Raw genomic sequence first — 22,727 nt, 5'->3', positions numbered from 1 at the left:
GCCCCACATCCGTGGGAATGTGCTGCCTGGCTGGAAATGGCAATAAATATTTATTTCTGCGGAATGGGTTGGGCGGAAAGAGGGGTCATGGCCATGCAAAGGCCACTGGGATGGTCACAATGTGTAGTCGGAAAAGTCCCCTATCCCGGGGAGTGTCGTGCAGCCCGTCCCCCATGCATCAGACCCCCAGCTTCACTGCAGCCCTGGCCCCTGAGGCACTGCACAGGGGTGTATAAGTTATGGAGGTGCTGGGGGGCTCCCCATGCAGTGTGTCCCCCCCACAATGTGACTCAGCAGGTGGGGGGGGGGCAGTCATGTTGTGCAGCAGCAGAATGGAGTGTCACCGGCTCCCCTGGCGCCCCGGCCCCTCAGGCTATGGGCCAGGGCATGGGCAGCTCCACATCCCCCATCTGCTCCTGGTAGACGCGGTTGAAGCAGGCATTCTGCTGGGGGGTGAAGTGCCTGTGCCAGTCCCCCACCTCACCTGCAGGACAAGGGGACAGGGGACAGTGAGGCTGCATCTGCAGCCAGTGCCCCCCGTGTCCCCCCTGTGTCCCCTCACCCCCTCACCTTTCCGCATGAAGCGTCCCTGGCTGTGGTCCATGATCTCGGGGGGGATGAGGGTGTAGTTGGCCATGGTGTTGTCGCGCATGCTGGCAAAGCTGCAGTGCTGCTCCAGTGCTCCCAGTGTCTCCGGCGCCAGCGCGCAGCCCAGGAAGGCGCTGAGTCGCTGTGCCGTGCCACGTAGGTCCTGCGCCGGGGTCACCGTCAGCCCCGGGCAGCCGGTGGGGACAGGGACGGGGACATGCAGGGGCTCACCTGGTGCAGCTCCTCGTAGGTGACATATAAGATGTCCAGGAGGTGCCGCTGACCCAGCCAGCCCTTGATGTGGTCAAACCAGGAGCCGTAGTGCACTGGGGGGAGATGAGAATGATGGGGGGACCCTGTGGCCAAGTCCTGGGACCCTGGGGACCCGCTGGTCCTTACCTGTGCCCTCCAGGAACTGCGTGAGGAAGGTGTCGAAGGAGCCGGGGTCGGGCAGGAATTTTGCCAGGCGGTGGAAGTGGTAGAAGGAGACGGCGACATCCTTGGGGTTCCTAGCCACGTAAATCACCTGGGGAGGGACAGCATCAGCCCCACAGCCGGGGGGATTCCACTCAGAAAGCCCCCGGCAATCACACCGGCTGCGGGAATCTCTGTGGCCAGGGGATTCCCCCATAGGGACCCCCCAGCCCGTCCCAGCCCCCCTCACCTTGGTCTTGCTCCTCTGCAGCGCGGGGGCCAGGACGTGGGCGGGCAGGTGGGTGGTGATGAGCCGGGGGGCGGCTGTGTCCCGCAGCGCGTCCCTGAAGTAGATCTGCTCCAGCCAGGGCGCCCGCTCCCAGTTGGGGATGGTCTTGGCGGGGAGGACATCACCGCGGCTGAACAGCAGCGTCAGGATCTCCTGCATCCAGGTGGTGCCTGGGGAGGCAGCCATCAGGCACCGCACGGCACAGCAGGGCAGAACATGGCACAGCACAGAGTGGCACAGCGTGCCGTGGCACAGCATGGCATGCCATCATAGGGCACAGCCAGGCGTGGCACAGGCTGGCACAGCGCGGCATGGAATAACTCAGCATGGCACAAAATGGCAGGGGGCTGGCAGTGCCGTGTGGGACCCCCAGAGCCCTCACCAGCCACATCAGTCTGGGGTTGGGGACATAGCAGGGCTGGGTAGGGGCAGGAGTTTTGGGGGGCTGCCAGACAATGGCTGTGGGTCCTCTGTGCTGTGCCTGGAGAGACCAGTGGGCACTAGGCTGTGGGGGCCGGGGGGTCCTGCCCAGGGAGGGGCTGTCCCCAATCCCAGCCACCTCCTGGCCATGCAAGCAGCTCCGGGTCCTGCTGGCAAGCTGGGGGCTGTGCGGCACAGCCTGCCCACGCCCCCCCGCCAGCCTGTGGGTCCTCATCCCTGCCCACTGACCCCTCACACCCCTGGGACCCTCCCTGCCCCCATCCCTCCGGGACCCTTCTCACCCCCTGGTCCCTCACCCGATTTGGGGTAGGTGGCGATGAGCACGTCGCTGGGGCGGAAGGGGAAGGTGGTGGCAAAGCCGAGGGACTCCTGGGTGTGGAGGTGGCCGGGAAGGGAGATGCCGGCAAAGGTCTCGGTCACCTCCAGCCGCTCCATGGCCCAGCCGCTGCGGGGCCGTGCTGGCAGCCGGCCTTAAATAGCTGCAAAAGAGGAAATGTCGCGGGGGGCCGGGCCCCCCCGGCACATTCCTGACGGGGAATCAGGGATCCGGCCACGGCCACGCTGGGGCCAGCGCCGGGAGAGCGATGCCGGCGGGGCCAGGGGCTGCGGGACGGCCCGGGGCTGGGGGCACCCATAGGGTGGGATGGGGGTCCTGCACGGCCAGACCCACCGCTGCAGCGGGACAGCCAGGGCGCGGGGGCACCCTGCTCACCTGGGCATGCAATGGGTGCCAGGGAGCCGAACCAGCCGTGCCAGCCCGTGGTGATCCCGGGGGTGCCAACCCCACACTGTGCCCCACAGCCGGGCTCCCCACGGCTGGCACCGTGCCAGAGGAAGGGATCCCCGTCCTGGTGCACCCGGGATGGGGAGCAGGGACGGCCATTGCCACGTGGCTCCGCACAGCTCCCAGCAGCCCCCAGCACCTCCTGCCACACATGGCACCACAGCCACTGCTGGCACCGCACCAAAACCAGCCGGGGTGCCCCCGCCTCGGGAACTGGGTTGCAGGACCAATGGCTGCCTCAGTTTCCCCCTGCACAGCACTACAGTGGGACCATGGGGCAGGGGACTCCAGCACACATTGGACACTGTTGACAGCCCCAGGCCAGGGCTGTGCCACCCCAGCTGCTGTCCCCCATCTCCTCTGCAGCGGGACGGCCCTGCCACACAACCGCAGGGTACGGCGGCACTCAGCCGCGCCCAACGCCATGGTGGGGGGCGGCTCTGGGGTGGCCGGAGCCTGTCCCAGTGCCGTCGCCGGCACGCAACTGGAAAACATCTTCCAGAGCCGTCGCAGACAGCAGTTGCCAGAGTGTCGCGGGGACAGGGTGAGCCGGGGACAGGGGTGCTGGCAGCGGGGCTGCTGGTGGGTACTGGTGCTCAGCCAGGGGTGCCAGCACCAGGCTGGGGGTGCCAGGGGATGCCGGTGCTGGGGAGACCAAGGCAGGGGTGAGACTGGCTCTTTTCCCAGCAAAAAAAATCTGGGCTGCATTAGAGGGGCAGGGGAGCGTGACTGCAGCTCCGCAGAGAGTCCCGGCACAGCCCTGCACCCGGGGCCAGGCTGGGGGTGGCTGTCACCGCTGTGCCATCCCGGTGTCCCCTCACCGGGCGCTGCCAGGGCTGGGCACAGGGCACTCAGGGAGGGGTTACGGCTGTGGATCCTGGTTATTTATTTACGGCAGGAGGGGGACAGCCGGTGAAGCGGGGCAGCCGTCCGGGTGTGTGCGCTCAGCGGTGGCCGGTCACCCCAGCTCATCCCCAGTGGCACCAAGCGGGCGAAGATGCCGGGAGGGAACATGCTGGCGCTGGCGCTGGCACTGCAGCTGCTCCTGCCCTGCACCGGGCAGCATCATCAGGAGGAGGCTGAGCGCATCATGGCGACCACGCCGGTCATCGACGGGTGAGCAAAGGTCGCCCGCTGCCGCGGTGTGCTTGCATCTTGGTGCCCTGAGGAAAACCCGGCCAGAAACCCCCCTCAGGGACAGCTCTCCTGGGGGATCCCCGTGCCGGGCAGCTGAGGGGATCCCCGGCGGGGCAGCCCCGGGGGAGCGGGCAGGGTGCCGGGAAGCGGGGACAGGCTGCCCTGGGGGAAGTCCCTGCTGGGGCCAAGCAGGTTCTCCGGGGTTGTGTCCTTAGGGATGTCCCCGGTTTCATGCTGGTGCCCCCGTTCCCAACAGCACTGGGTGGCTCTTGTCCCCCTCAGGGTCCCCGTGGCCCTGCAGGCGCCAGCCCGGTGCCAAGCCAGAGGATGTGGGGATGGTGACGCTGGAGGGGAGAAGCGGGAGCCAGCCCATGCGTGCAGCCCCCAGCACTTCCCCAGCGATCCTGTGGGGTGCGGGACACCGCGCGATGGTGACATCCCTGCGGTGGTAATGGTGACATCCCCGCAGTGGTGCTGGTGACATCCCCGTGGTGGTGACAGTGACGTCCCTGGTGGAGGGATGCCGGGCTGGCTCTGAGGGCTGCGTGGGGATGGGGGTGCAGGGGTGCGTGTGGGGGGGATTCCCAACCTCCCCTGGCTCCCTGGTGTCTGGGAAAGGGGGTCCCACATGGGGAACAGGTGGGTGGGCAGATGGACCGGGGGGTGAATGGATTCATTTATTGATTGATTGATGATGGATGGACAGACGGATGAATGGGTGGACACATAGACAGGCAGATAGATAGTCAGATGTTTGGATGGATGGGTGGGTGCACAGAAGGATGGATGATGGATGGACAGAGGTGGATAGATAGATAGATGAATGAACAGACGGATGGATAGATGGTTGGATGGATGGAAGGAAAGAAGGAAGTATCACAGAATCACAGATTGTCAGGGATTGGAAGGGACCTCAAAAGCTCATCTAGTCCAATCCCCCCGCCAGAGCAGGAACACCCAGATGAGGTTACACAGGAAGGTGTCCAGGTGGGTTTGAATGTCTCCAGGATGAGTGGATGGAAGATAGATGTTTGGATGCAAGGCTGGCCAGATAAGTGGGGACAAATGAACAGCCAGACAGGGCAATGGGCAGACAGGGGGCTGGGTGGACAGACGGGCAGGCAGGCAGACAGACAGACAGCCCCTCACTCCCTCTCTCTCCCTGCTCAGGCACAATGACCTGCCCTGGCAGCTCCTCAAGAGGTTCAACAACCAGCTGAAGGTGCCAGAGGCCAACCTAACACTGCTGGAGGGCACCCACACCAACATCCCCAAGCTGCGCAGCGGGCACGTGGGCGGGCAGGTGGGACAGCGGGGGATACACACCGGGTGGGCATCAGGGAGGGCAGGGGCACCGGGGCGGGTGGCAGCGGGCACAAGGCCGAGCTCCTGGTGCTGACGAGTGCCACCGTGGGCAGTTCTGGTCGGCGTACGTGCCCTGCGACACGCAGAACAAGGACGCGGTGAAGCGCACGCTGGAGCAGATCGACGTGGTGCACCGCATGTGCGAGCTCTACCCCGAGACCTTCGCCTGTGTCGTGGACAGCGACGGTGAGCAGGGCTGCGATGTGGTTGCCCTGGGGATGTGGGTGCTCCGGTGCGCCCCTGCTGATGCCCCTCTCCCCACAGGCATCCAGCAGGCTTTCCAGAAAAACAAGGTGGCCAGTCTCATCGGGGTGGAGGGCGGACACTCCATTGACAGCAGCCTGGGCGTCCTGCGCACCTTCTACCACCTGGGCGTCCGCTACATGACCCTCACCCACAGCTGCAACACCCCTTGGTAGCAGCCCTTGGGGACGAGGTGACAGGGACAGCCAAGCAGGAACACATGGACAGGGGTCCGTCCTGACGCTGTACCCCCTCCACAGGGCTGACAACTGGCTGGTGGACACTGGGGACGACCCACTTGTGCACCACGGCCTCTCACCCTTTGGCAAGGTGAGTGGGGACAGGGTTGGTGGTGGCACCTGGGAGCAATGACCGGGGTGAGGAGATGTAGTACTGGCACCCACCACCCCACGCTGGGTGGTTAAGCAGAGCAGAGGGTGCCCTGGGTGCAAAATGTCCCCCCAGCGTGAGGCCACCATGGCCCCTTGCGCACCCTTCTCCATCCCCATCCCCACAGATGGTGCTGGAGGAGATGAACCGCCTGGGCATGATCGTGGACCTGGCCCATGTCTCAGTGGACACCATGAAGTTGGTGCTGAACATCTCCAAAGCCCCCATCATCTTCAGCCACTCGTCCGCCTACAGCCTCTGCCGACACCGCCGCAACGTGCCCGACGACGTGCTGAGGATGGTGGTGAGTGCCGGGGCCGGGCGCTCACAGAGAGCTCGGGGGGGCCGTGTGGCTCAGGGCTGCCTCTCCCCCAGGCCTCCACAGGCAGCCTGGTGATGGTCAACTTCTACAACGCGTACGTCACGTGCGGGGACACGGCCACGCTGTACGATGTCGCAGGTGAGGCAGGTGCCCGAGTGGGCAATGGGGGTGGCAGCGTGTTCCCCCTGCCCTGCTCACTCCGTCCCCTCCGTGCCCGCAGACCACATGGACTACGTGAAGAATGTGGCCGGTGCCCAGTCCGTTGGCTTTGGCGGGGACTACGATGGGGTGCCAGGGTAAAGTGGGTGACGGGAGCGGGATGGGCTGCACTGATGGGATGGGGCAGCATGTCCCTGGCTGTGTGGACTTGCGGGGAGATACGGGGGGGGTTCCTGGCCCCATCACGGCACAGCTGTGAGCAGCAGGCTGCCACAGGGTCCCCACCGGCCTGGAGGACGTCTCCAAGTACCCGGCACTGGTGGCCGAGCTGCTGGCGAGGAACTGGACAGAAGCCGAGGTGAGAGGAGCCCTGGCCGAAAACCTGATCCGCGTCTTCAGGAAGGTGGAGGAGGTGAGCAGGACATGGGGACACATGGGGCTTGGGAACACGTGGGGCACAGGGAGCACCAGGCATGGGGACACATGGGACAGAAGAGACCCGTAGGACCTCGGGACATATGGGGGCATGGGGTGGCACAGGGACACATGGGGCAGGTGGATGAACAGGGCACGGGGACTGTCCCCATGCAGGTGAAGGTGGCCCTGCAGGGCACCGCTCCCCTTGAGACACCCATCGCCGCCGAGGAGCTGGAGGGGACGTGCAGGACCCGCTATGGCTACAGCAGCACCAGTGGTGCCAGCACAGGGCAGCTCGCCCCGGCAGCCCTGGCACTAGTACTGCTCTGCTCCCTGTTCCCGTAGCGCCCGGCCCCAGCACCATGCCCAGCGCAGCGGTGGCAGCTGGCCCGGTGGCTGCCAGGATGGGCCTGATCGCGCTGCCTCTTCGCACCGTGAGTGAAATAAAGCTGTGTTTCCAGCACCACCTGCAGCCGCGTCCGCACTGGGACCCCACAGGGACAACCAGCCCCATGGCCGGCTCTTGGCTGGAGGCGATGAGCCACCTCAGCACATCACTGGCCACCTCAACATGTCACTGGCCATGCCAGCCACCCCAGCTCCATGTCCCCGGTGGGACAGATGCACAGGGGCCCAGTGGGCACCCAGCCCAGCGCACCAGGAAACTGTCACCGCGCGGGGAGTGACACATTGCTGTAACACATGGCTGGGGTGGCTGTAGGGCTGCCTCCACAGGATGCTTCCATTAATCATTAGCTAATTAATTGGCTACTCAATTATCTTCTTAGCAATTTCCTCTCACATTTGGGAACAGCCTGTCTTTGGAGCGGAGGCGGTTTTGGGCACCGGGAAAACAGGCAGGAGAAGGAGAAACATCTTCCTGTGGCATTCGCAAATTGGCTGAGGGAAAGGGACCAGGCTGCCAGTCCCCCGGAGGAGACAGGGACAAGATGGGCAAAGGGAGGGGACAAGGAAGCGACAGGCATGGGGAAGGGACTGCAGTGGGAAGGGACAGGGATGGGACGGGCTGCACGCGGTCCCCTGCCAGGACAGTGACCACAGCCACCATCCCCAGTGACAAAGCTGCTGCCGTGGGTGCCAACGGCGGGACTGGGGCTCCTTGCCTGGGGACATCCCCCTTGGAAAAGAAAGATGTGAAGGGCACAGGGAGCTGGGGACCCCAAAACTGCACTGGGGAAAGGAGCTTGGCTGGAGCCCATGTTGGATGCACCGGGGCCACAGTAGCTCCTGCTCACACAGGTTCCCCAGCTTGGCTGGGGAACTGGTCCTGGTGTGGGGGGACACATAAGGGGTCCTGTCCAGCACCCCCAGTGGCAGTGACCCCTGGGTGAGAGCAGGATCGGGCCCTTCCTCCTCCCTGCTCTGCCCCACGGTCCCAGGTCTTGGTGCCAGGCAGGGGACAGGGCGCAGCCACCACGCTGTGCCGCCAGCAGAGGGGACCGTGAAGCGCCCTCCTCTTGTCTGAACCCCTGGACACAGCAGGATGGATGTTCAGGGATTGTTTATTGAAAATGGCAGAATGTAAACCAACAGAAGAAAAAGGCAAATGAGAAAAGCTTTAAAAACAAGAAACACAAATGAAACGACAGAAAACACCACACGAAGAGGAAGCATCTCCAGGGGTGGGGGCTCCCCAGGCCACAGGGCACGTCCCGGCCCCACAGGCCTTACCGAACAAGACACCAGGACACCCTGGCTCCGCGGTGGCCCCAGCCGCTGTCCCACTCCACAGTGCAGGCACAAATCGCTGGGGGTCCTGTTTTCTGCCCAGCCCATGGGGAGGGGGCACAAGATCCAACGCTCGACCACGCACAAGTGACTTCACAGCCCAAAGCCACCTCCTCGTCCCTCTGGTCACCACCCCGCAGCAGGTGTCGGGGGAGAAGGCTCTGGGGTCACCGGCCACTTGTTGCAAAGGCCACTGAACTCAGAAAAAATAAAATAGCAAAAAGTGTTTGTGTTGCAAGTGCGGGGGGGGTGACCCCAGCCTGCAGCGAGTCCTGCCCTAGGGTGGGAGGGAGCTGCCCTCCCGTCACCCCTCCACCCAAAACAGCCTTAAAATTCCCTGTAAAATGATGAATCAGAGCTGCCGGCAGCTGCATGGCACAGCCAAGGCCTGTGGTGAGAAGGGTGAAGTTCCTCCTCGTGACAGCCAGAGGGAACTTCAATCCCTTCCCAGCAAGTTTCCCACCCATCCCACACCCCAGGAAAGGCTCCGGGTGACGAGGGGACACGTTTCCCCATGAGCAGTGAGAGGGGACACGGGAAGCTGCCCCTCACACGGAGCCAGGTGACACAGGGCAGAAGCAGCAAGGGGGTGCAGCAGAGGGAAGTAGCAGCAGAAATCCAGGGCGCAAGCTGCAGCCAGCGCAGGATGGTTTAGTGTTTAATGTCACAGCCATCCCACCTTTGGGGACAAGGCTGCTTCCACCAGCTCCACAGGGAGGTCAGGGCTGGATTAATCATTTCCAGGTGGCAGCGGAACGTGGGGATTCACAGACACAGGGTGGGACGAGCGTCTCGAAGGCCACTTTGCGGTACGGAGCTCCAGGGAGGTTTGGTCCGGCAGGACACAGAGGTGAAGTTGGCAAACAGGACACAGGGGGCTGGGGAAGGTCCCGGCGAGGGCAGTGATAGCACAATGTCACCTCCCCTTCCCACAAGGCACCGACCTTCCCAGAAACACCGCAGCCGGGAAAACAACCCTGTCCTGACCAGCTGCCAGAGGAAGGCCCAGGGGGATCTCCCTGCGCCACATAAATAGCTCCTTTTCCCAAGAAAAACACAACCCGCAGCTCAGAGACCCGGCTGAAACCAGAGAGCAGGCGTGCACTGCGCACGGAGGAGTCACCGCAACCTGCCCCAGGAGGATCTGGTTAGGGTTACATCAGGAGCTGCACCACGGGACACTGCCGGGAACTGGCAACAACCCTCAAATAAACAAACACCCTGAAATCAGACGCAGCAAAATGTTCCTCCAGCCCAGAGAGGCCGCCGCTGCACAGAAACCCCCTGCCAGGATCGCTGGGAAACATCATCGCCGTCACACCCCAAAAGAAGAGTCTGAAGGCAGGCAGGGCTGGAGACGTGCGGCTGGAGGAGGGGATGGCCAGTGCCGCTGGGGCAGAGGGAGGACGTGACAGACGTGGGGGGGACCCCGCGCTCCTCCGCCCCACACGCCGGACCCCGTGCGGGGCAGCTGTCCGCAGGGCTGAGAGGACAGCTCAGTTCCGCAGTGCGGCCAACCTGGAGGGGACAGGATGAGAGGGACAGGGTGAGAGCAGCAGGACATGGCCACCACCCCACAGGACACGACCACCACCCCGCAGGGCCCTGCAGCCAGTGCATGCCACCGCAGCCCCTGTCCCTCTCCCTGTGCCATCCCCATCTCCCCACGCCACAGCCTAGGGGCTGTCCCCTGTCCCCGGTCCCCAGCCGCGGCTGCGCAGGGAGAGGAAGCTCCTCAGCGTCTCCTGGGGCAGTTCCAGTGAGACAGTCTGTTCCGGAGCTGTTTGACGGTCAGTGCCAAGTGTTCCCGGAGCGGCAGCAGCTGCGTGAGGGTAAGCACAGAGCAAGGGGGACTGTTCTGCACCTCCTGTATAAGAGCCCGCTGCCTACTGCCAAAACCACCCCCGTCCCCAGGCCCGCAGCGTCCCCACAGCCCCAAACGGCCACCGCGCAGGTGCCATGGGGACTGCTGGGCTCCGGCCTGCCCGAGAGCGAGAGAGGGGGCTCAGCACCCCCTCAGCTGGCCCCGATAGGCTGACTGCTTCCCTGCACACCCTTGAGGGATCCCCGGAAAGGACTCAAACTGCCTGGACACGAGGTGAAAGACCCAGGAGGGAACAAACCTCCGCGAGAGCTGGTCCTCCTGGGAGCGCAGGGAGCTCTCCCCCACAGCCGAGGCGCCCTCGGGGAGCTGGCTCAGCTGATCCATGATTTCCAGCCCGTTCTCCTCTGCGATCTGCACGATCAAGCTGTCCACCTGCTCTTGCGGCGTGGTCAGCGTGGTGGCGGAGCTCATGGAGTCCTCCATGACCTGCAGCAGAACCAGATGTCACCCCATCCCCCAGGAAAAGCCCAGCCCAACGAACCAGCTGCAGAATCCACATGGCCACCAGCACCTTTGTGACAACGGCCCCAAGCCTGACAGCACCGTTACTGCAGAGGGGAACCTGCGTGACAGTTTGCTGTGACACAGGGACAGCCACCTCCTCTTTTCTCCTCATCTGCTGCATTCATCTCTTTGCACAGCAAACTCCTTCCCCACCAGGCAGTGGACTCGTCTCCTTCCCAGCATCTCCCACACCCTCCAAATGCAGCAAGCGGAACTGCGGGAGCAGCCTGGGGGGTTTCCCGAGGGGAACAGGGCGCTGCTGCAGAATCCTGGGACCCAGCGCGTTACAGTTCACAGGGACCAACCGCCCTCCCCAACCCACCCTCCCAGACCCCTCTGAGCACCCCAGCACTTACTGACGTGTGAACATCCAAATTCTGAACCTGCTGCTCAAATTTATCCATCACTGCAGACACCTTCTGCAGGTCCATGGAGCTCAGAGCCTTGTCCAAGGCCTTGGTCACCTGGGCCATATTTTTCGTCACCTGCAAGAGGAGATTCCTTCAGAGATGCTCCTCAAACACAAGGTACATCCCTCTAAGAGAAAAAAACAGGCCAGTGAAGAAGAAACTGGTGTTACTGACGCGGGATCCTTCCCGGGGAAAGGGAGCCCAAGGAGGTTCAAGGCAGCGAGAGGGAAGAGCTGATGTTCGCTCTCCATGGGGCACAGACCATCTGGAAGCCCCACGCAGAGGCTCTTACCCCCTTCATCGTCACGGCCGTCTGCACCTTGGAGGCCACCGCGTCCACCCGGGACGACATGCGGAGCCAATTGAGCCCCTCGTTCTTCTTGCGGATGGCGTTCTCCGCGTAGACGCGCGCGCACTCCACATTCTTCTGCTGCAGTGCCTGGAAGGGCAAAGGGCAACCGCTGGCACAGGGAACCCACCACAGGTTTATAAACAAGGCGCTCCGGTTCTGCCGGGCGTGTTTCCAGCAGGAAACGGCTCCCCCGTGACCCACCCACCTTTTTGATCTTGGCTTGCTCGGCCTTGGAGTCTTTCTCAGCTTTTTTGGCGAGTTTCTCCAGCTGCTTCGCTGTGAACTGTGGAGAAATCACCGGGTCGGTGCCGGAACTCGGCAGCACAGGACCAGGGACCGGGGGGAGCAGAGCCCCGCCCCACCCCGCCCAGCATCGGCCGCCCCGGGGAGCCGCTGAGCCGGGTCCCCCGTGGAGGCTCCCAGAGCAAACCGGGGAGAACGCCCGTCCCGCTGCCGGGAACGCGCCGGGAACGGCGGCCCCGGGGGACAAACCCGGCCGGCGGGCTCCCAGACAGCCCGGGAAGGCGGGGCTCCGCAGGCCGGGGCCCGACTCAGCCACCGGGCCGCAGCAGCAGCCCCGACGCGGCGGAATCAGCGGGCGGATGGTCCCGGGGGTGGACACGGCTGCCGGCGCTTCGGGACCGACCGTCCGTGAGGCGAAGGGCCCGCCGGCGGCCTCACCTTCAGCTGGAACAGCGTGTCTGGAAGGGAAGGAGAACGCGGCTCAGGGCCGGCGCACCGGGGGCCAGGCCGGGACCGGAGACCGGAGACCGGGGCTGGGCCTGGGCCCCGGCGTGCCCCGCCCCCGGCGTGCCCCGCCCCCCGTGCGCCCCCGGCCCGGCCCCGCCCACCAGGAGAAGCTCCAGCCCCGCACACCGGGGCCGGCCCGGCGGAGCCCCCGTCACCGCCCGCCCTCACCGTCCATCCTGCCCGCCGCCGCTTCCGGGTTCCGCGGCCGCCGCTTCCGGGGTGCGCGCGCCCGACTCTCGCGAGAGTGCCGCCTGGCCGGGAGGTCACGTGGGTGTGCCGGGTGCGACGCTCGAGGGGGCGGGGTCACACGCACTGGGGGCGGGGTCACGCCGGGATAGTCTCACAGCCACGACGGGCGGGGCCATAAGGGGGCGGAGCTACACGGGTGCGAGGCTGCCCGCCGCCTGGGCCCCAGCCGCGCCTAGCAACCGTCGTCAGGCGGCAGCGCGGGGGGCGTGGTCTGCGCGGAGGCGGTGCGGCGCATGCGTTAGGGGGCGTGGCTGGCGGCGCGCGGCCAGCATGGCGGAGAGCGGCCCGGCGGAGGAGCTGCAGCCGCTGCGGCTGCGGCGCCTGCGGGGAGACGGGTTCTGCGAGGTGCCGGCAGCCGACAGGGTGAGCGGGGCCCCGGGGGAGCTGGAAGGGGGTCGCAGGGGCCTCAGGGCCCGGGCTAGGAGTGGCCCAGGGCCCGATGAGAGGGCGGCTGCCCCGGGCAGCGTGCGGTGCCTGCGGGGCCGGGGGCAACCGGGACAGGGGGCTCCTCGGGGAGCCCGGCCCAGGGCTGGAGGAGCCGCCTCTGTCCCAGACGCTGCTCCGGGCGGTGCTTCCAGAACGCCCGTTTGGTCCGTAAGCGCCGGGTCTGCCCGGTGAGGCGGGTGGGCTCCGGTCACCCGCGGAGGTGGCGTGTCCCGGTGACAGAGCGCCCAGGGCTGTCCCGGAGCCGCCTCTGACCCGGCCGTTCGGTTCCAGCTGGGACGATGCCGGAGCGTGAAGGAGTTCGAGAAGCTGAACCGGATCGGAGAGGGAACCTACGGAATCGTGTGTAAGGGCAGCCGTGTGGCTCTCGGGCGGGGGCGAGAGGGGTCCGCAGCCCAGCTACCCACATCTGGACACGGGGAGCGTGTGGGGCTGGGGGACACTGGGCTGAGAGGAGGGGTCACAATAAAAACAGCGTTTGTTCTCTGGTCCTGTGCTGCTCTTCCAGACCGGGCCCGGGATACCCTGACAGATGAGACCGTGGCGTTGAAGAAGGTGCGGATGGACAACGAGAAAGATGGTAATGGAGGAGCGGGGGCGGCTCGTGGGGCGGGCGGGAGTGTCCCGGCCCCTGCTCGAGGCAGCGGCAGTTGCTCCCCGCAGGAATGCCCGTCAGCAGCCTGCGGGAGATCACCCTGCTCCTGCAGCTCCAGCACCCCAACATCGTGGAGCTGAAGGAGGTGGTTGTGGGGAACCACCTGGAGAGGTGAGGGTCTCCCCCGTGCCCTCCGCACTCCCGTATCTGCTGTTCAGCCCCTTCTTGGTCCCCTGAGCCACCTCTCGTGGCACAGACCTGCATGGGGACACCTCCTGGGGGAGGCCCCTGACTGCATCTTGTTTGTGACAGCATTTTTCTGGTGATGGGCTACTGCGAGCAGGACCTTGCCAGCCTTCTCGAGAACATGCAGACGCCTTTTTCAGAGGCTCAGGTAAAAGTTGGGCTGAGCTTTGGGTACGTAACCCCTCAGACGGTGTCACTGCTCCAGACAAAACACAGTGGCCACCAGCACAGAATCCCCAGACTTTGTGATCCGTGGGCTTTGGGCAGGGCTGGGGTGAGCTGGGATTCCTGGAGAGCATGGGCTGAGCTCACAGAATGCAGCGGGGACTTTCCAGGCTGGGTTTTGGGCTGGAACAAACAGGCAGGGAAACAATGCATGGACAAAACGTGCCCCAGCCAACTCATGAGCACCTCTTGGGGGGACACGGGTGCTGAAAGGCTGTGGAGCAGTGACAGACGCAGCCCCAAAGCAGCTGTAGGGGTTTAACCTCTGGGGTTTGCTTGGCTAGTGCTGCACTCGCAGAGGTGAGAGCTCCTGTTCTCTGTCTGCAGGTCAAGTGCATCACCCTGCAAGTCCTCAAGGGGCTGCAGTACCTGCACGAGAACTACATCATCCACAGGTGGGGCAGCAGGACAAACGTAGTGGAAAAGGGGGAGATGGGGCTGATGGAGGGGAACCTGCCAAGCCCCGAACCGTGGGGGGATTCTTCACCTCCCGTGTCCTGGCACAGGCAGCACTGCAGGGAGAAGCTCTGGGGGGGTTTGCTGTGAATCGGCAGCTCCGTGCGGGAGCTGGTGGGGCAGGGAGGCCACTGAGTGATGAGATGAGATTCTCCTCATGCTGGCTCAGCTCCGGGGCTCTGCAGCTGCCCGGGGCCGCGCCGGGAGGACAGTGCTGACCAGCCACTCCGTTCCCCGGCAGGGATCTGAAGGTGTCCAACCTGCTCATGACTGACAAAGGCTGTGTGAAGATTGGTGAGTCCCCAGTAGCTGTGGTGGCTGTGCCCGCAGCACTCGCTGCGCCCCGTGACACAGCTGGGGCTCACAGCTCACCTGACCTCGAGTCTCTGTTGCAGCCGATTTTGGCCTGGCACGCACCTACGGGATGCCGCCAAAGCCCATGACCCCCAAAGTTGTCACACTCTGGTGAGTGGCCAGTTTGGGGGGGCTGCATTGGCTCAGAGGGATGCGGGCAAGTCCTTGCAGCACAGTGGGGGCTTCCTTGGTGCCACCGTCCCCCTGAGCCACTGCTGTCCCCTGTGCAGGTACCGAGCGCCCGAGCTGCTGCTGGGGATGACGACCCAGACCACCAGCATCGACATGTGGTAAGGGGAGGGCAGGGGGGCCCCAGGGGACTACAAACCCACAGGGGGGCCGATGGAGGGGCTTCTCCTGCCCCCCCGAATCCTGCAGGGCTGTGGGCTGCATCCTCGCCGAGCTGCTGGCCCACAAGCCGCTGCTGCCGGGCACCTCCGAGATCCACCAGATTGACCTGATTGTGCAGCTCCTGGGGACGCCCAATGAGAACATCTGGCCGGTGAGAATGGGTGCCAGCCCCCTGTTCCCCCCGGCCCCCTGCTCCATGTTCCCTGCCCACTCTGACACTCTGTCCCTCAGGGTTTCTCCCGGCTGCCGCTGGTGAACCAGTACACGCTGCGCAAACAGCCCTACAACAACCTCAAGCACAAGTTCCCCTGGCTCTCGGAGGCCGGGCTGCGGCTGCTCCACTTCCTCTTCATGTATGACCCCAAGAAGCGGTAAGAGCCGGCATGGGCAGGGCTGCTTGTGTCACCCCGTGGCGGGGCTGCCCCCAGGGGCCTTTGGGGTGGGGGTTCCTGCTATGTCCCCTTGTCCCCGCAGAGCAACAGCAAAGGACAGCCTGGAGAGCTCCTACTTCAAGGAGAAGCCTCTGCGTAAGTCGCCCCTCGCTGGGGCAGGGGGGCTGTGGGTCTCGCTGACCCCCCTTCCTGCCCCACTGACCCCGTCCCTGCCCCACAGCCTGCGAGCCAGAGCTCATGCCCACCTTTCCCCACCACCGCAACAAGCGGGCAGCCGCTACCAGTGCGGGGACAGAGAGCCAGGCGAAGCGCGCCAAGCCCTGAGCCCTGGCCCGTGGCGGGCACAGTGTGTGCCGGCCGGGATGGCGTTCTGCTGCAGAACAGCACCGGCCCTGCCAGCTCCGCCTCCCCTGGGATGGATCCTGAAGTCAATTCCCCAGGCTGGCTGGGGAAGCATTGGGATCCCATGTCCTCCAGCACGGGACCAGGCGCAGGAGGGAGGAGAGACGGGGCTGGGGCCCCCCTGGGTGCTGGCGAGGCCAGCCCTGTCCCACGTGGACCCTGTGCTGGCTGCATGGTGTTACCCCGACTTTGCCATCAATAAAAGTATGTGCAGCAGTGAGTGGCCTCGTCCCTTGTCTCCAGCTGTGACCCTGCTCTGCTTCTCCTGGGTCACATGTCCCACCCCAGGGACAACAACACCCCTGGGCCCTGCCTCCAAAACTGGCCTTGAGCAGAGTCTGGCCCTGCTCTCCTGGCCACGTGGCAGTGGGTGGTCCCACAGGCTGTGTCCGTTCCCCAGGACCCACCACAGTCCAGCCCCTGCTCCCCACTTCCTCCCCCCAGGACAGGACACACCAAACGGCGAGGCAGCCGTGCTTTACTGGGGGTACTGAGCACTTACAGGGGAGAACGCTGGGGCCCGTCCTCCCAGAGCCCGGCACAATCCTGCTGTCCCGGGGGCCAAACAGGGTGAGTTTGGTGTCCCTCAGGCAGAGCAGTGGCTGTCCCCCTCCCTCCCTGTCCCTCCCTGTTGCGGGGGCTGGGCACAGCCAGTGGTAGCCCCCAGGGGGTCAGGCCCAGGGGCCAGTGGTGTTGGCTAGCAGCATGTCCACCTCCGTCCGCTGCAGCCAGAGCCGCTGCTGCCGCTCGCCACGCAGCTCCTGCCCACGGTGCCGGCTCTGGCAGAGCTGCCCGGCTGCACAGGCACCGGTGTGGAGCTGCTGGCAGGTGCTGCAGCAGTAGGAGGGCAGCACACCCGGGCGCAGGCAGGAGTGCAGCTGGTAGCAGGGGAGTGCGGGGGCTTCCTGGGGGATGGTGAGGGGCAAATCCTCAGCTCTACCAAGCTCCTGCTCCGGGAAAAGGTGAGAGGAGGAGGTGTTCAGTTCGGGGTTGCCTGTGGAAGGCAGCAGCTCCTGCCCACACTCGCCATCTCTGCAGTGGTCCCAGCCCCTCCCGGGCATGTCCCATGGGCTGCCAGGGTCCTTCCACAGTGCTGGGGAGGCTGCGTCCTCTCCCCCAGTGTCCTCAGGGCTGGCCGGTGTCTCCAGGTAGAGGTCCACATCATCGCCGCAGTCGGCGTCCACCCAGCGCTCCATCCCCAGCCGCTGCAGCATCTCTACACAGGCGTCCGCGGCCCCGGCCACCCGCCGCGCCTCCAGCAGCTCCTCGGGGCGCAGCTGGCGCGGCCGCAGCCGCTGCGCCACCTCCACCAGGATCTCGCACTCCAGCTGGCAGGCGAAGAAGCCACAGGCAGCGGCGACCAGGTTGGGCGCGGGGGGCAGCTGGGAGATGGTCAGACGGTGCCTGTCACGCTGTTCGTAGCCCAGCTGGCTGAAGCTCTGCATCAAGTCGGCTTCGGGGAGTGCTGGGCGCAGCAAGTGCACGTAGGCACCGGAGAAGGTCTGCAATGAGACAGGGGCACAGCTGGGGACACCGGGCACCCCTCCCCACTGCACCCCCAGCCCACTGCCCTCCCCAGCGTGTCCCCCGCTGTCCCTGGGCCCCACCTGCACGGTGCGGAACTCCCTGCGCCAGGGGCAGAGGTAGAGGTTGGTGGCCGCCAGCTCCAGCAGCCGGAAGGCGCAGGCCAGGCCCCGCAGCGCCGGTACCGGGTCGGGGCAGCCCCGCAGCCCCCGGGCCAGCAGGGCCGGGCCGTCCTCCTGCAGGGCCCCCAGCAGCGCCGGCTCCCGCCGCAGCCGCTGCCGCAGCCGCTGCCCGAAGGCGGGGTCGGAGCAGGGGCCGGGGCGGCCCCGGCGGAGCTCCCGCTCCAGGCAGCGCCGGTATTCCTGCCGGTACTGCTGCGGGTGCTCCTGCCCGTAGTGCTGCCGCAGCGCCGAGCCCGCGCACATCCTGGGGGTGCCGCAGCCTCAGCCCCGGTCCCAGTCCCGGCTCCTGCCCCCCGGGTCCGGTTCCCCGGGCCCCGCGCTCCGCACGGGCGGTCCTTCCGCTTCCCGCGCCACGCCCACCGCGGAGTGACGTCACCGTGATGGGCGGTGCCCGCCAGAGGCTTCGCCCCAAGGGGCGGGGCTGACTGCGCCGACAGCGCCCCCCGGAGGCTGGGGGGGAGCAGCGGCGCCGGCGGTGTCGCCCCACAGGGAACCCCCGGTGGGGATCGAGACCTGCCTGTGCCCCGGAGGGCGGAGAGGATCCCCCGGTGCCGCCTCCTCACTGCAGGGATTCCAGGTAGGACAGGGCGCTCTGCAGGGACGTCAGGCAGTACCCCTCCTCCCCGATCAGGTACCTGCGCCACACCGCACCACGCTGTCATGGCCGGGACACCGCCACGGCCACCACACCACCAGAGCCACCATGCTGTCACGGCCAGGATGCTGCCATGGCCACCACACCATCACAGCCTCACTGTCATAGCCAGAGCATTGCTATGGCCAAGACACCACCACACTTACCACACCACCATGGCCACCACACCGCAGCCCTGCACCCACAGAAGCTGCAGCTCCCACCCCACTCCCCTCCCCATCCCCACCCCTGGACCGGGTGCCCGGGGCTGACAGTGCCCCCACACCTACCCCTCGTGGATGAACTCCTCCATGGCGGCGCACTCGGAGAGCAGCTGGGGCAGCCCCGTCCGCAGCACCACGTAGGACAGGATGGGCAAGAGGTCATCAGCCCCGCTGCCACCAACAGGACCGTCAGCCACCCCAGCAATGGTGACACTGGCCCCAACGCCACCCACCAGCAACAGGAACCCCTTGCCCCACAGCTGCACACCCAGCACCCCACTGCCTGGCACTGCTGTGGCTCTGCACTGCCTGGCCGTGGGGCTGGCTGTCCCCCATGTCCCCTGTACCCCGCCATGTCCCTCTTGTCCCCCATGTCCCTCATGTCCCCTGCACCCCCCATGTCCCCTGTATGCCCTGTGTCCCCCTGTCCCCTGCACGCAGTGTCCCCGCACTCACATGGCAGCCGATGTGGGGCCCTGGCCATCCCCAGCCCCGCAGTACTCCTCGGCGCACTCGCAGATGCTGCGCAGGGCTCGCACTACGGCACAGAGCGGGTGCTGAGGGTCACCCCACTGTCCCCCAAGGTCCCCCTGCCAGCCCAGCCCCCCGGCCCTGCACCGATGCACTCCAGCTTCCTGCGGGGACACGTCTCCAGCGGGATGAGGCGCAGGTCCTCGATGGCGGAGCCATATGCGGGGCAGCCGGGAGCCGTGGGGAAGAGCCGGGAGGACAGTCCCATGTCGGTAGGGCCGGCGTGCCGGTGCTGCTCCATGCTGCGGGCCAGGGCTGCCTCGCGGGGCCGGTGCACGTTCCTGCGGGCACAGAGGTGAGGGGCTGGCGGGGAGGGGGCCAGGGAGCCACGGGGGTCCAGCCCCGGGGCTGTGGTACCTGTATAGGGCCAGCAGTGGGGCCCAGAGCGGGGGGAAGAACGCCTCCTCCAGGCACGCCAGGCTCTGGTCCTTGCCGGCGGCCGTGTTGAGCCCCTCGAAGGCCAGCAGTGTCAGGGACAGCAGCCTGTCTGGGAAGGGACGAGTTACGCAGCACGTTCAGCAAGTGCCCACAAGACCCACTGGCCCCCTTACCCTGCACCCCGAGTCCACCCCGGCTAAAACAACAGGGTGCCAGGAGCCCCTCCTCCCCCTGAGAGCCCATGGCTGGGGAGAGCCCCTGACCCCGACCCTCACCAATGGCATTGTGGATGTCCCGCACGATGCCCTTCAGCTGCTCGGGCAACGCTGGCTCCTTCCCAAGGGGCTCCGCAGGGGTCCAGCCCTCCGGCGACGCCAGGAACCGCTCCAAGTCCTCAAAGGAGCTCTCCCGGGGGGCCACGGGGGGCTGGGGGGCTGCTGCTGGCCCTGGACACCCACCCTCCACCCGTGGGGTGCCGGGACCACCGTCAGCAACAGGGGTGCTGGACAGACTGTGCCGCAGGCCGGCTGCGCCATGCTCGGGCACCGAGAACATGCAGTGGAGGCTGCGGGAGGCCCGGAGCCGGCGGCCCCCCAGTTCGGCGGGTAACGAGCCCCCGGCGTCCAGCGAGAGGAAGGGGAGGCCGGTGGGGGAGGCGGGGGGGTCGGCGGTGCTGTGGCTGACAGCCGGATACAGGCGGGCGTACACCGCACACTGCAGCTGCCGCAGGAGCCGCGCGATGGGGTGATCGGGGAAGCTGGACACAGAGGGAGGGGTGGGCAGGGGGCTCCAGCACGTGGCTGTGGCCCCCGCTCTGAGCAGAACCCCCCAGCCCTGCACTACCTGAGGAGGCAGGAGAAGAGCCCCGAGACCAGGGAGAGATCGGACGGGCTGCGCTTCAGCCGGGCCTTCCACTGCCGCGGCCAGTCCTGGGGGACGGCACAGAGTCCTGCCCACGGCACCCTGCCCCACAGCACAGTGTCCTGCCCCCATGGTGCCTGGGGACAGCACAGCACCCTGCCCCAGCAGCACCCAGGGGTGTCAAGGCCTCTTGCCACACAGCACCCAAGGACAGCACACACCATGCCCCACGGCACTGGCCTGTCCCCACGGCACCCACGGCAGACAGTGCGCACTCACGTGGTCCTGCTCATACTCGAGGATGGCAGCATACAGGGCTCTCTGCTCCTGCTCCTCGGGGGTGAGTGCCACGCTGCTGGAGAACCTCCTGTGGGTGCAATGGCCCTGGGTGACAGCTCCTGCCAGCGTGGCCCCCGGGGTCCCTGCTGTGACATCCCCCCTCACCTGTTGGCAGCCTCCTGCAGCCGCAGCCGCCGCTCCTCCATCTTCCGCTGCAGCTGGGCCACAGCAGCGTTAAGGCTCTGCAGCCCCCACATTGCCACAGCACCCGCCCGGCACCACTCACCCACCGCCCTGGCACAACCGCTGCCCTGGCACCACCACGGCAGCCTGGGGCCAGGATCAGCCCCTCTCCCACCTCCATCCCCCGATCAGCGGGTAGCAGGACAGGACTGGGCACCCAACAGCCTGTGTGGGGTGGGTGCAGCCCAGGGACAGGGCACAGGGGCTGCTGCAGCATGCAGGGCTGCAGACATGGGGCACAGCGCAGGCTCTGCCACAGCCCGGTGCGGCCGTGGGGCCCCCCAGAGCTCGCTCCCCCGGGAAGGATACCGTCTCCTCCCGGGCCTTGGCGATCAACAGGTTCTCCATCATCTGCCGCTGCAGGGACAGCGTCTGTGAAGCAGGTGGTGTGTTGGGGATGCCTGACCAAAGCTATGGCCCCCAACATGGAGCAGGGGCCCCCCAGGACCCTCTCCCCTCCCTCCCTGGGGCTCCCCACTTGCCAGCGAGGTCTTCTGCAGTGCCTGGCTGGGGTTCAGCCGTGCCACCCGCGCCTCGTAGGCAGCCTTCAGCTTCTGGTTCTGCAGAGACGCCTCCTCCAGCGGTGTCAGCTCCCTGCCGGGACCCAGCACTCAGCACCCACCACAGGGCTCAGTGACATGACCTGGGATCCCTGCCCTCCTGTCCCACCAACCTGGGACCCTGGCAGATGGGGGCAGACGCCAGCCCCCCATGTCCCACGTACTTGCGTGTGCTCTGCGCCTCGGCGATCTGCAGCTTCTGGAAGATCTCAGGCGGCAGGAAGGGGGAGAGCTTCCCTCCCTCGTCCGAAAAGACCCGGCGGTGCCTGGGGAGGGGAGCGGGGCCCCCGCTTCGCTCCTGCGCAGCCGGTTTGGCCTGGTCTTTCCCTGGGGAGGGAGAGACAGGGCAGATGTCCCCTGCCACCAGCCTGGCCCCCTGGGGGGCTCCACTCCCCAAAGCAGGACCCTAGCTCCCCAAAATCACAGAATCATTTTGGTTGGGAGAGACCCTCAAGCTCATTGAGTCCAACCATTCCCCCACTCCTGGCACTGCCCCATGGCGCTGAGAACCTCATCTCCATCTGTTCAACCCTCCAGGGATGGTGACTCCACCACTGCCCTGGGCAGCCTGTTCCGATGCCCCACAGCCCTTGGGGGAAGAAATTGTTCCCCAGATCCAATCTGAAATGGGACCCCCAAGCCCTCGCTCACCCAGCGCCGCCACGATGGACTTGACCCTCTCCAGACACTGCTCTGCCAGCTTCAGCATCTTCGGGGTGTCGGGGGTGACCACCTCGCTGCCGTCTGGGGGGGAGCACGGGGTGTTGGGGTCACTGGAGCGGACACAGGGTCTGTGGGGGCTCAGCCGGGGGTGCCGTCCTACCTGTCCCTGTCACCTCGTCCTGCAGGGCCCGGGCGATGAGGGCGATGCTCCGCAGGTACTCCACGTATGCCTCCTGCCAGAGAGGGGGGTGAGCACCGGGTGCCGGGGGGTCTCAGCTCCCGTGGGGCCCCCGCCACCCGCGGGCCCTGCAGGGGGCAGGATCGGGCCCTTCGCGGGGGTGTCGGGTCTCCAGGCGGGGCGGCCCGGGGACCCCGCAGCTGTTCGGGGTGTCTCCCACGGCCTCAGTGGGACCCCGGCCCTCCCGGTGTCCCCAGGGCCGGCCAGGTCCGGGGGTGCGGCCCGGGGCTCTGGTTTCCCCAGGCGCTCACCCGCGCCCGCCCGGCGCTGTCCATCTCCAGGGCGCCGCTCGCCGCCTTCATGGCGGTTTGCAGGGCCCGGCCCGCCCCGGGCCCCCCGGGCCCGTCGCCGCCCGCCGCGGCCATGGCGGCCGCCGCCCGGAACGGCGCGATCGGGCCGCGGCGCCCGGGGGGAGCGCGGCGGGACCGGACCGGCGGCGGGGTCCTCCGGCTGGCAGGGGGCGCTGCGCCGGGCGGGGCGGGGCGGGCCGGGCCGGG

At 66.5% G+C, this 22,727-nt stretch overlaps 6 protein-coding genes across 14 annotated transcripts; 2 read left to right on the top strand and 4 right to left on the bottom strand.

The window, feature by feature from the left end:
* Window positions 1–43: 43 nt before the first annotated feature.
* On the bottom strand, window positions 44–2,178 carry SULT2B1 (sulfotransferase family 2B member 1). The gene is made up of 6 exons (XM_082062546.1): window positions 2,029–2,178; window positions 1,253–1,461; window positions 988–1,114; window positions 820–914; window positions 571–751; window positions 44–484 (listed from the first exon to the last, which is right to left on the bottom strand). The coding sequence occupies exons 1-6, from the start codon at window positions 2,165–2,167 to the stop codon at window positions 369–371; spliced, it is 867 nt and encodes a 288-aa protein (XP_081918672.1). The 5' UTR covers window positions 2,168–2,178; the 3' UTR covers window positions 44–368.
* Window positions 2,179–2,944: 766 nt separating this feature from the next.
* DPEP1 (dipeptidase 1) lies at window positions 2,945–6,953 on the top strand. 2 transcript variants are annotated; one of them, XM_082062534.1, is made up of 11 exons: window positions 2,945–3,060; window positions 3,415–3,632; window positions 4,824–4,956; window positions 5,072–5,204; window positions 5,283–5,433; window positions 5,522–5,591; window positions 5,779–5,955; window positions 6,027–6,111; window positions 6,194–6,269; window positions 6,409–6,544; window positions 6,724–6,953. In XM_082062534.1, exons 2-11 carry the CDS (start codon window positions 3,514–3,516, stop codon window positions 6,892–6,894), a joined length of 1,251 nt encoding a protein of 416 aa, XP_081918660.1. In that variant the 5' UTR covers window positions 2,945–3,060; window positions 3,415–3,513; the 3' UTR covers window positions 6,895–6,953. The 2 variants fall into 2 exon arrangements, with proteins under 2 accessions (XP_081918660.1, XP_081918661.1); XM_082062535.1 differs by having other exon boundaries at window positions 2,971–3,060; window positions 3,484–3,632.
* Window positions 6,954–8,054: 1,101 nt separating this feature from the next.
* Window positions 8,055–12,411, bottom strand: CHMP1A (charged multivesicular body protein 1A). Its single transcript, XM_082062632.1, has 7 exons — window positions 12,368–12,411; window positions 12,131–12,150; window positions 11,655–11,732; window positions 11,390–11,536; window positions 11,044–11,172; window positions 10,422–10,609; window positions 8,055–9,816 (listed from the first exon to the last, which is right to left on the bottom strand). Exons 1-7 carry the CDS (start codon window positions 12,372–12,374, stop codon window positions 9,795–9,797), a joined length of 591 nt encoding a protein of 196 aa, XP_081918758.1. The 5' UTR covers window positions 12,375–12,411; the 3' UTR covers window positions 8,055–9,794.
* On the top strand, window positions 11,736–16,131 carry CDK10 (cyclin dependent kinase 10). Of its 5 annotated transcripts, none has more exons than XM_082062629.1 (13): window positions 11,736–12,418; window positions 13,166–13,238; window positions 13,401–13,472; window positions 13,556–13,658; window positions 13,800–13,881; window positions 14,286–14,353; window positions 14,656–14,708; window positions 14,810–14,879; window positions 14,999–15,058; window positions 15,147–15,270; window positions 15,351–15,490; window positions 15,594–15,646; window positions 15,732–16,131. In XM_082062629.1, exons 3-13 carry the CDS (start codon window positions 13,454–13,456, stop codon window positions 15,833–15,835), a joined length of 876 nt encoding a protein of 291 aa, XP_081918755.1. In that variant the 5' UTR covers window positions 11,736–12,418; window positions 13,166–13,238; window positions 13,401–13,453; the 3' UTR covers window positions 15,836–16,131. The 5 variants fall into 5 exon arrangements, with proteins under 5 accessions (XP_081918755.1, XP_081918753.1, XP_081918756.1 ...); XM_082062627.1 differs by having other exon boundaries at window positions 11,919–12,418; window positions 13,166–13,234; XM_082062630.1 differs by lacking the exon at window positions 11,736–12,418 and adding an exon at window positions 12,467–12,811 and having other exon boundaries at window positions 13,166–13,234; window positions 13,368–13,472.
* Window positions 16,132–16,584: 453 nt separating this feature from the next.
* On the bottom strand, window positions 16,585–17,862 carry SPATA2L (spermatogenesis associated 2 like; the record flags this gene model as incomplete). The annotated part of the gene is made up of 2 exons (XM_082062938.1): window positions 16,585–17,415; window positions 17,521–17,862. 2 exons carry the CDS (start codon window positions 17,860–17,862, stop codon window positions 16,585–16,587), a joined length of 1,173 nt encoding a protein of 390 aa, XP_081919064.1.
* On the bottom strand, window positions 17,282–22,642 carry VPS9D1 (VPS9 domain containing 1). 4 transcript variants are annotated; one of them, XM_082062761.1, is made up of 16 exons: window positions 22,482–22,642; window positions 22,153–22,225; window positions 21,981–22,073; window positions 21,494–21,656; window positions 21,252–21,363; window positions 21,079–21,141; window positions 20,692–20,744; window positions 20,527–20,614; window positions 20,230–20,315; window positions 19,662–20,143; window positions 19,366–19,495; window positions 19,096–19,289; window positions 18,934–19,015; window positions 18,544–18,648; window positions 18,137–18,254; window positions 17,282–17,415 (listed from the first exon to the last, which is right to left on the bottom strand). In XM_082062761.1, exons 1-15 carry the CDS (start codon window positions 22,593–22,595, stop codon window positions 18,179–18,181), a joined length of 1,914 nt encoding a protein of 637 aa, XP_081918887.1. In that variant the 5' UTR covers window positions 22,596–22,642; the 3' UTR covers window positions 17,282–17,415; window positions 18,137–18,178. The 4 variants fall into 4 exon arrangements, with proteins under 4 accessions (XP_081918887.1, XP_081918888.1, XP_081918889.1 ...); XM_082062762.1 differs by lacking the exon at window positions 17,282–17,415 and adding an exon at window positions 17,743–17,863; XM_082062763.1 differs by lacking the exon at window positions 17,282–17,415 and adding an exon at window positions 17,849–17,863 and having other exon boundaries at window positions 18,133–18,254.
* Window positions 22,643–22,727: the final 85 nt, after the last annotated feature.

The sequence above is a fragment of the Streptopelia decaocto genome (assembly GCF_964273445.1).
Source record: "Streptopelia decaocto genome assembly, chromosome: 11".
In the NCBI taxonomy this organism is placed as follows: Eukaryota; Metazoa; Chordata; class Aves; order Columbiformes; family Columbidae; genus Streptopelia; species Streptopelia decaocto.
This window is presented reverse-complemented; position numbering and strand designations above follow the sequence as displayed.

What these genes read in the sequence shown, in the direction of transcription:
- SULT2B1 (XM_082062546.1), bottom strand. Translation starts at nt 2,167, where the DNA reads ATGGAGCGGCTGGAGGTGACCGAGACCTTTGCCGGCATCTCCCTTCCC. An exon ending in CGCCACCTACCCCAAATCGG is followed by an intron (nt 1,462 to 2,028) that starts GTGAGGGACCAG and finishes CTGCCTCCCCAG; the next exon opens with GCACCACCTGGATGCAGGAG. An exon ending in GGGACGCTTCATGCGGAAAG is followed by an intron (nt 485 to 570) that starts GTGAGGGGGTGA and finishes CTTGTCCTGCAG; the next exon opens with GTGAGGTGGGGGACTGGCAC.
- DPEP1 (XM_082062534.1), top strand. Translation starts at nt 3,514, where the DNA reads ATGCCGGGAGGGAACATGCTGGCGCTGGCGCTGGCACTGCAGCTGCTC. An exon ending in CTGTGTCGTGGACAGCGACG is followed by an intron (nt 5,205 to 5,282) that starts GTGAGCAGGGCT and finishes CTCTCCCCACAG; the next exon opens with GCATCCAGCAGGCTTTCCAG. An exon ending in ACGACGTGCTGAGGATGGTG is followed by an intron (nt 5,956 to 6,026) that starts GTGAGTGCCGGG and finishes CCTCTCCCCCAG; the next exon opens with GCCTCCACAGGCAGCCTGGT.
- CDK10 (XM_082062627.1), top strand. Translation starts at nt 12,052, where the DNA reads ATGGTCCCGGGGGTGGACACGGCTGCCGGCGCTTCGGGACCGACCGTC. An exon ending in GTGGGGAACCACCTGGAGAG is followed by an intron (nt 13,659 to 13,799) that starts GTGAGGGTCTCC and finishes TGTTTGTGACAG; the next exon opens with CATTTTTCTGGTGATGGGCT. An exon ending in ATGTATGACCCCAAGAAGCG is followed by an intron (nt 15,491 to 15,593) that starts GTAAGAGCCGGC and finishes TTGTCCCCGCAG; the next exon opens with AGCAACAGCAAAGGACAGCC.
- CHMP1A (XM_082062632.1), bottom strand. An exon ending in CGGCCGTGACGATGAAGGGG is followed by an intron (nt 11,173 to 11,389) that starts GTAAGAGCCTCT and finishes CTCCTCTTGCAG; the next exon opens with GTGACGAAAAATATGGCCCA. An exon ending in ATTTGGATGTTCACACGTCA is followed by an intron (nt 10,610 to 11,043) that starts GTAAGTGCTGGG and finishes GTTCTGCTGCAG; the next exon opens with GTCATGGAGGACTCCATGAG.
- VPS9D1 (XM_082062761.1), bottom strand. Translation starts at nt 22,595, where the DNA reads ATGGCCGCGGCGGGCGGCGACGGGCCCGGGGGGCCCGGGGCGGGCCGG. An exon ending in ACAGCGCCGGGCGGGCGCGG is followed by an intron (nt 22,226 to 22,481) that starts GTGAGCGCCTGG and finishes CCTCTCTGGCAG; the next exon opens with GAGGCATACGTGGAGTACCT. An exon ending in GTCCATCGTGGCGGCGCTGG is followed by an intron (nt 21,657 to 21,980) that starts GTGAGCGAGGGC and finishes CTCCCTCCCCAG; the next exon opens with GGAAAGACCAGGCCAAACCG.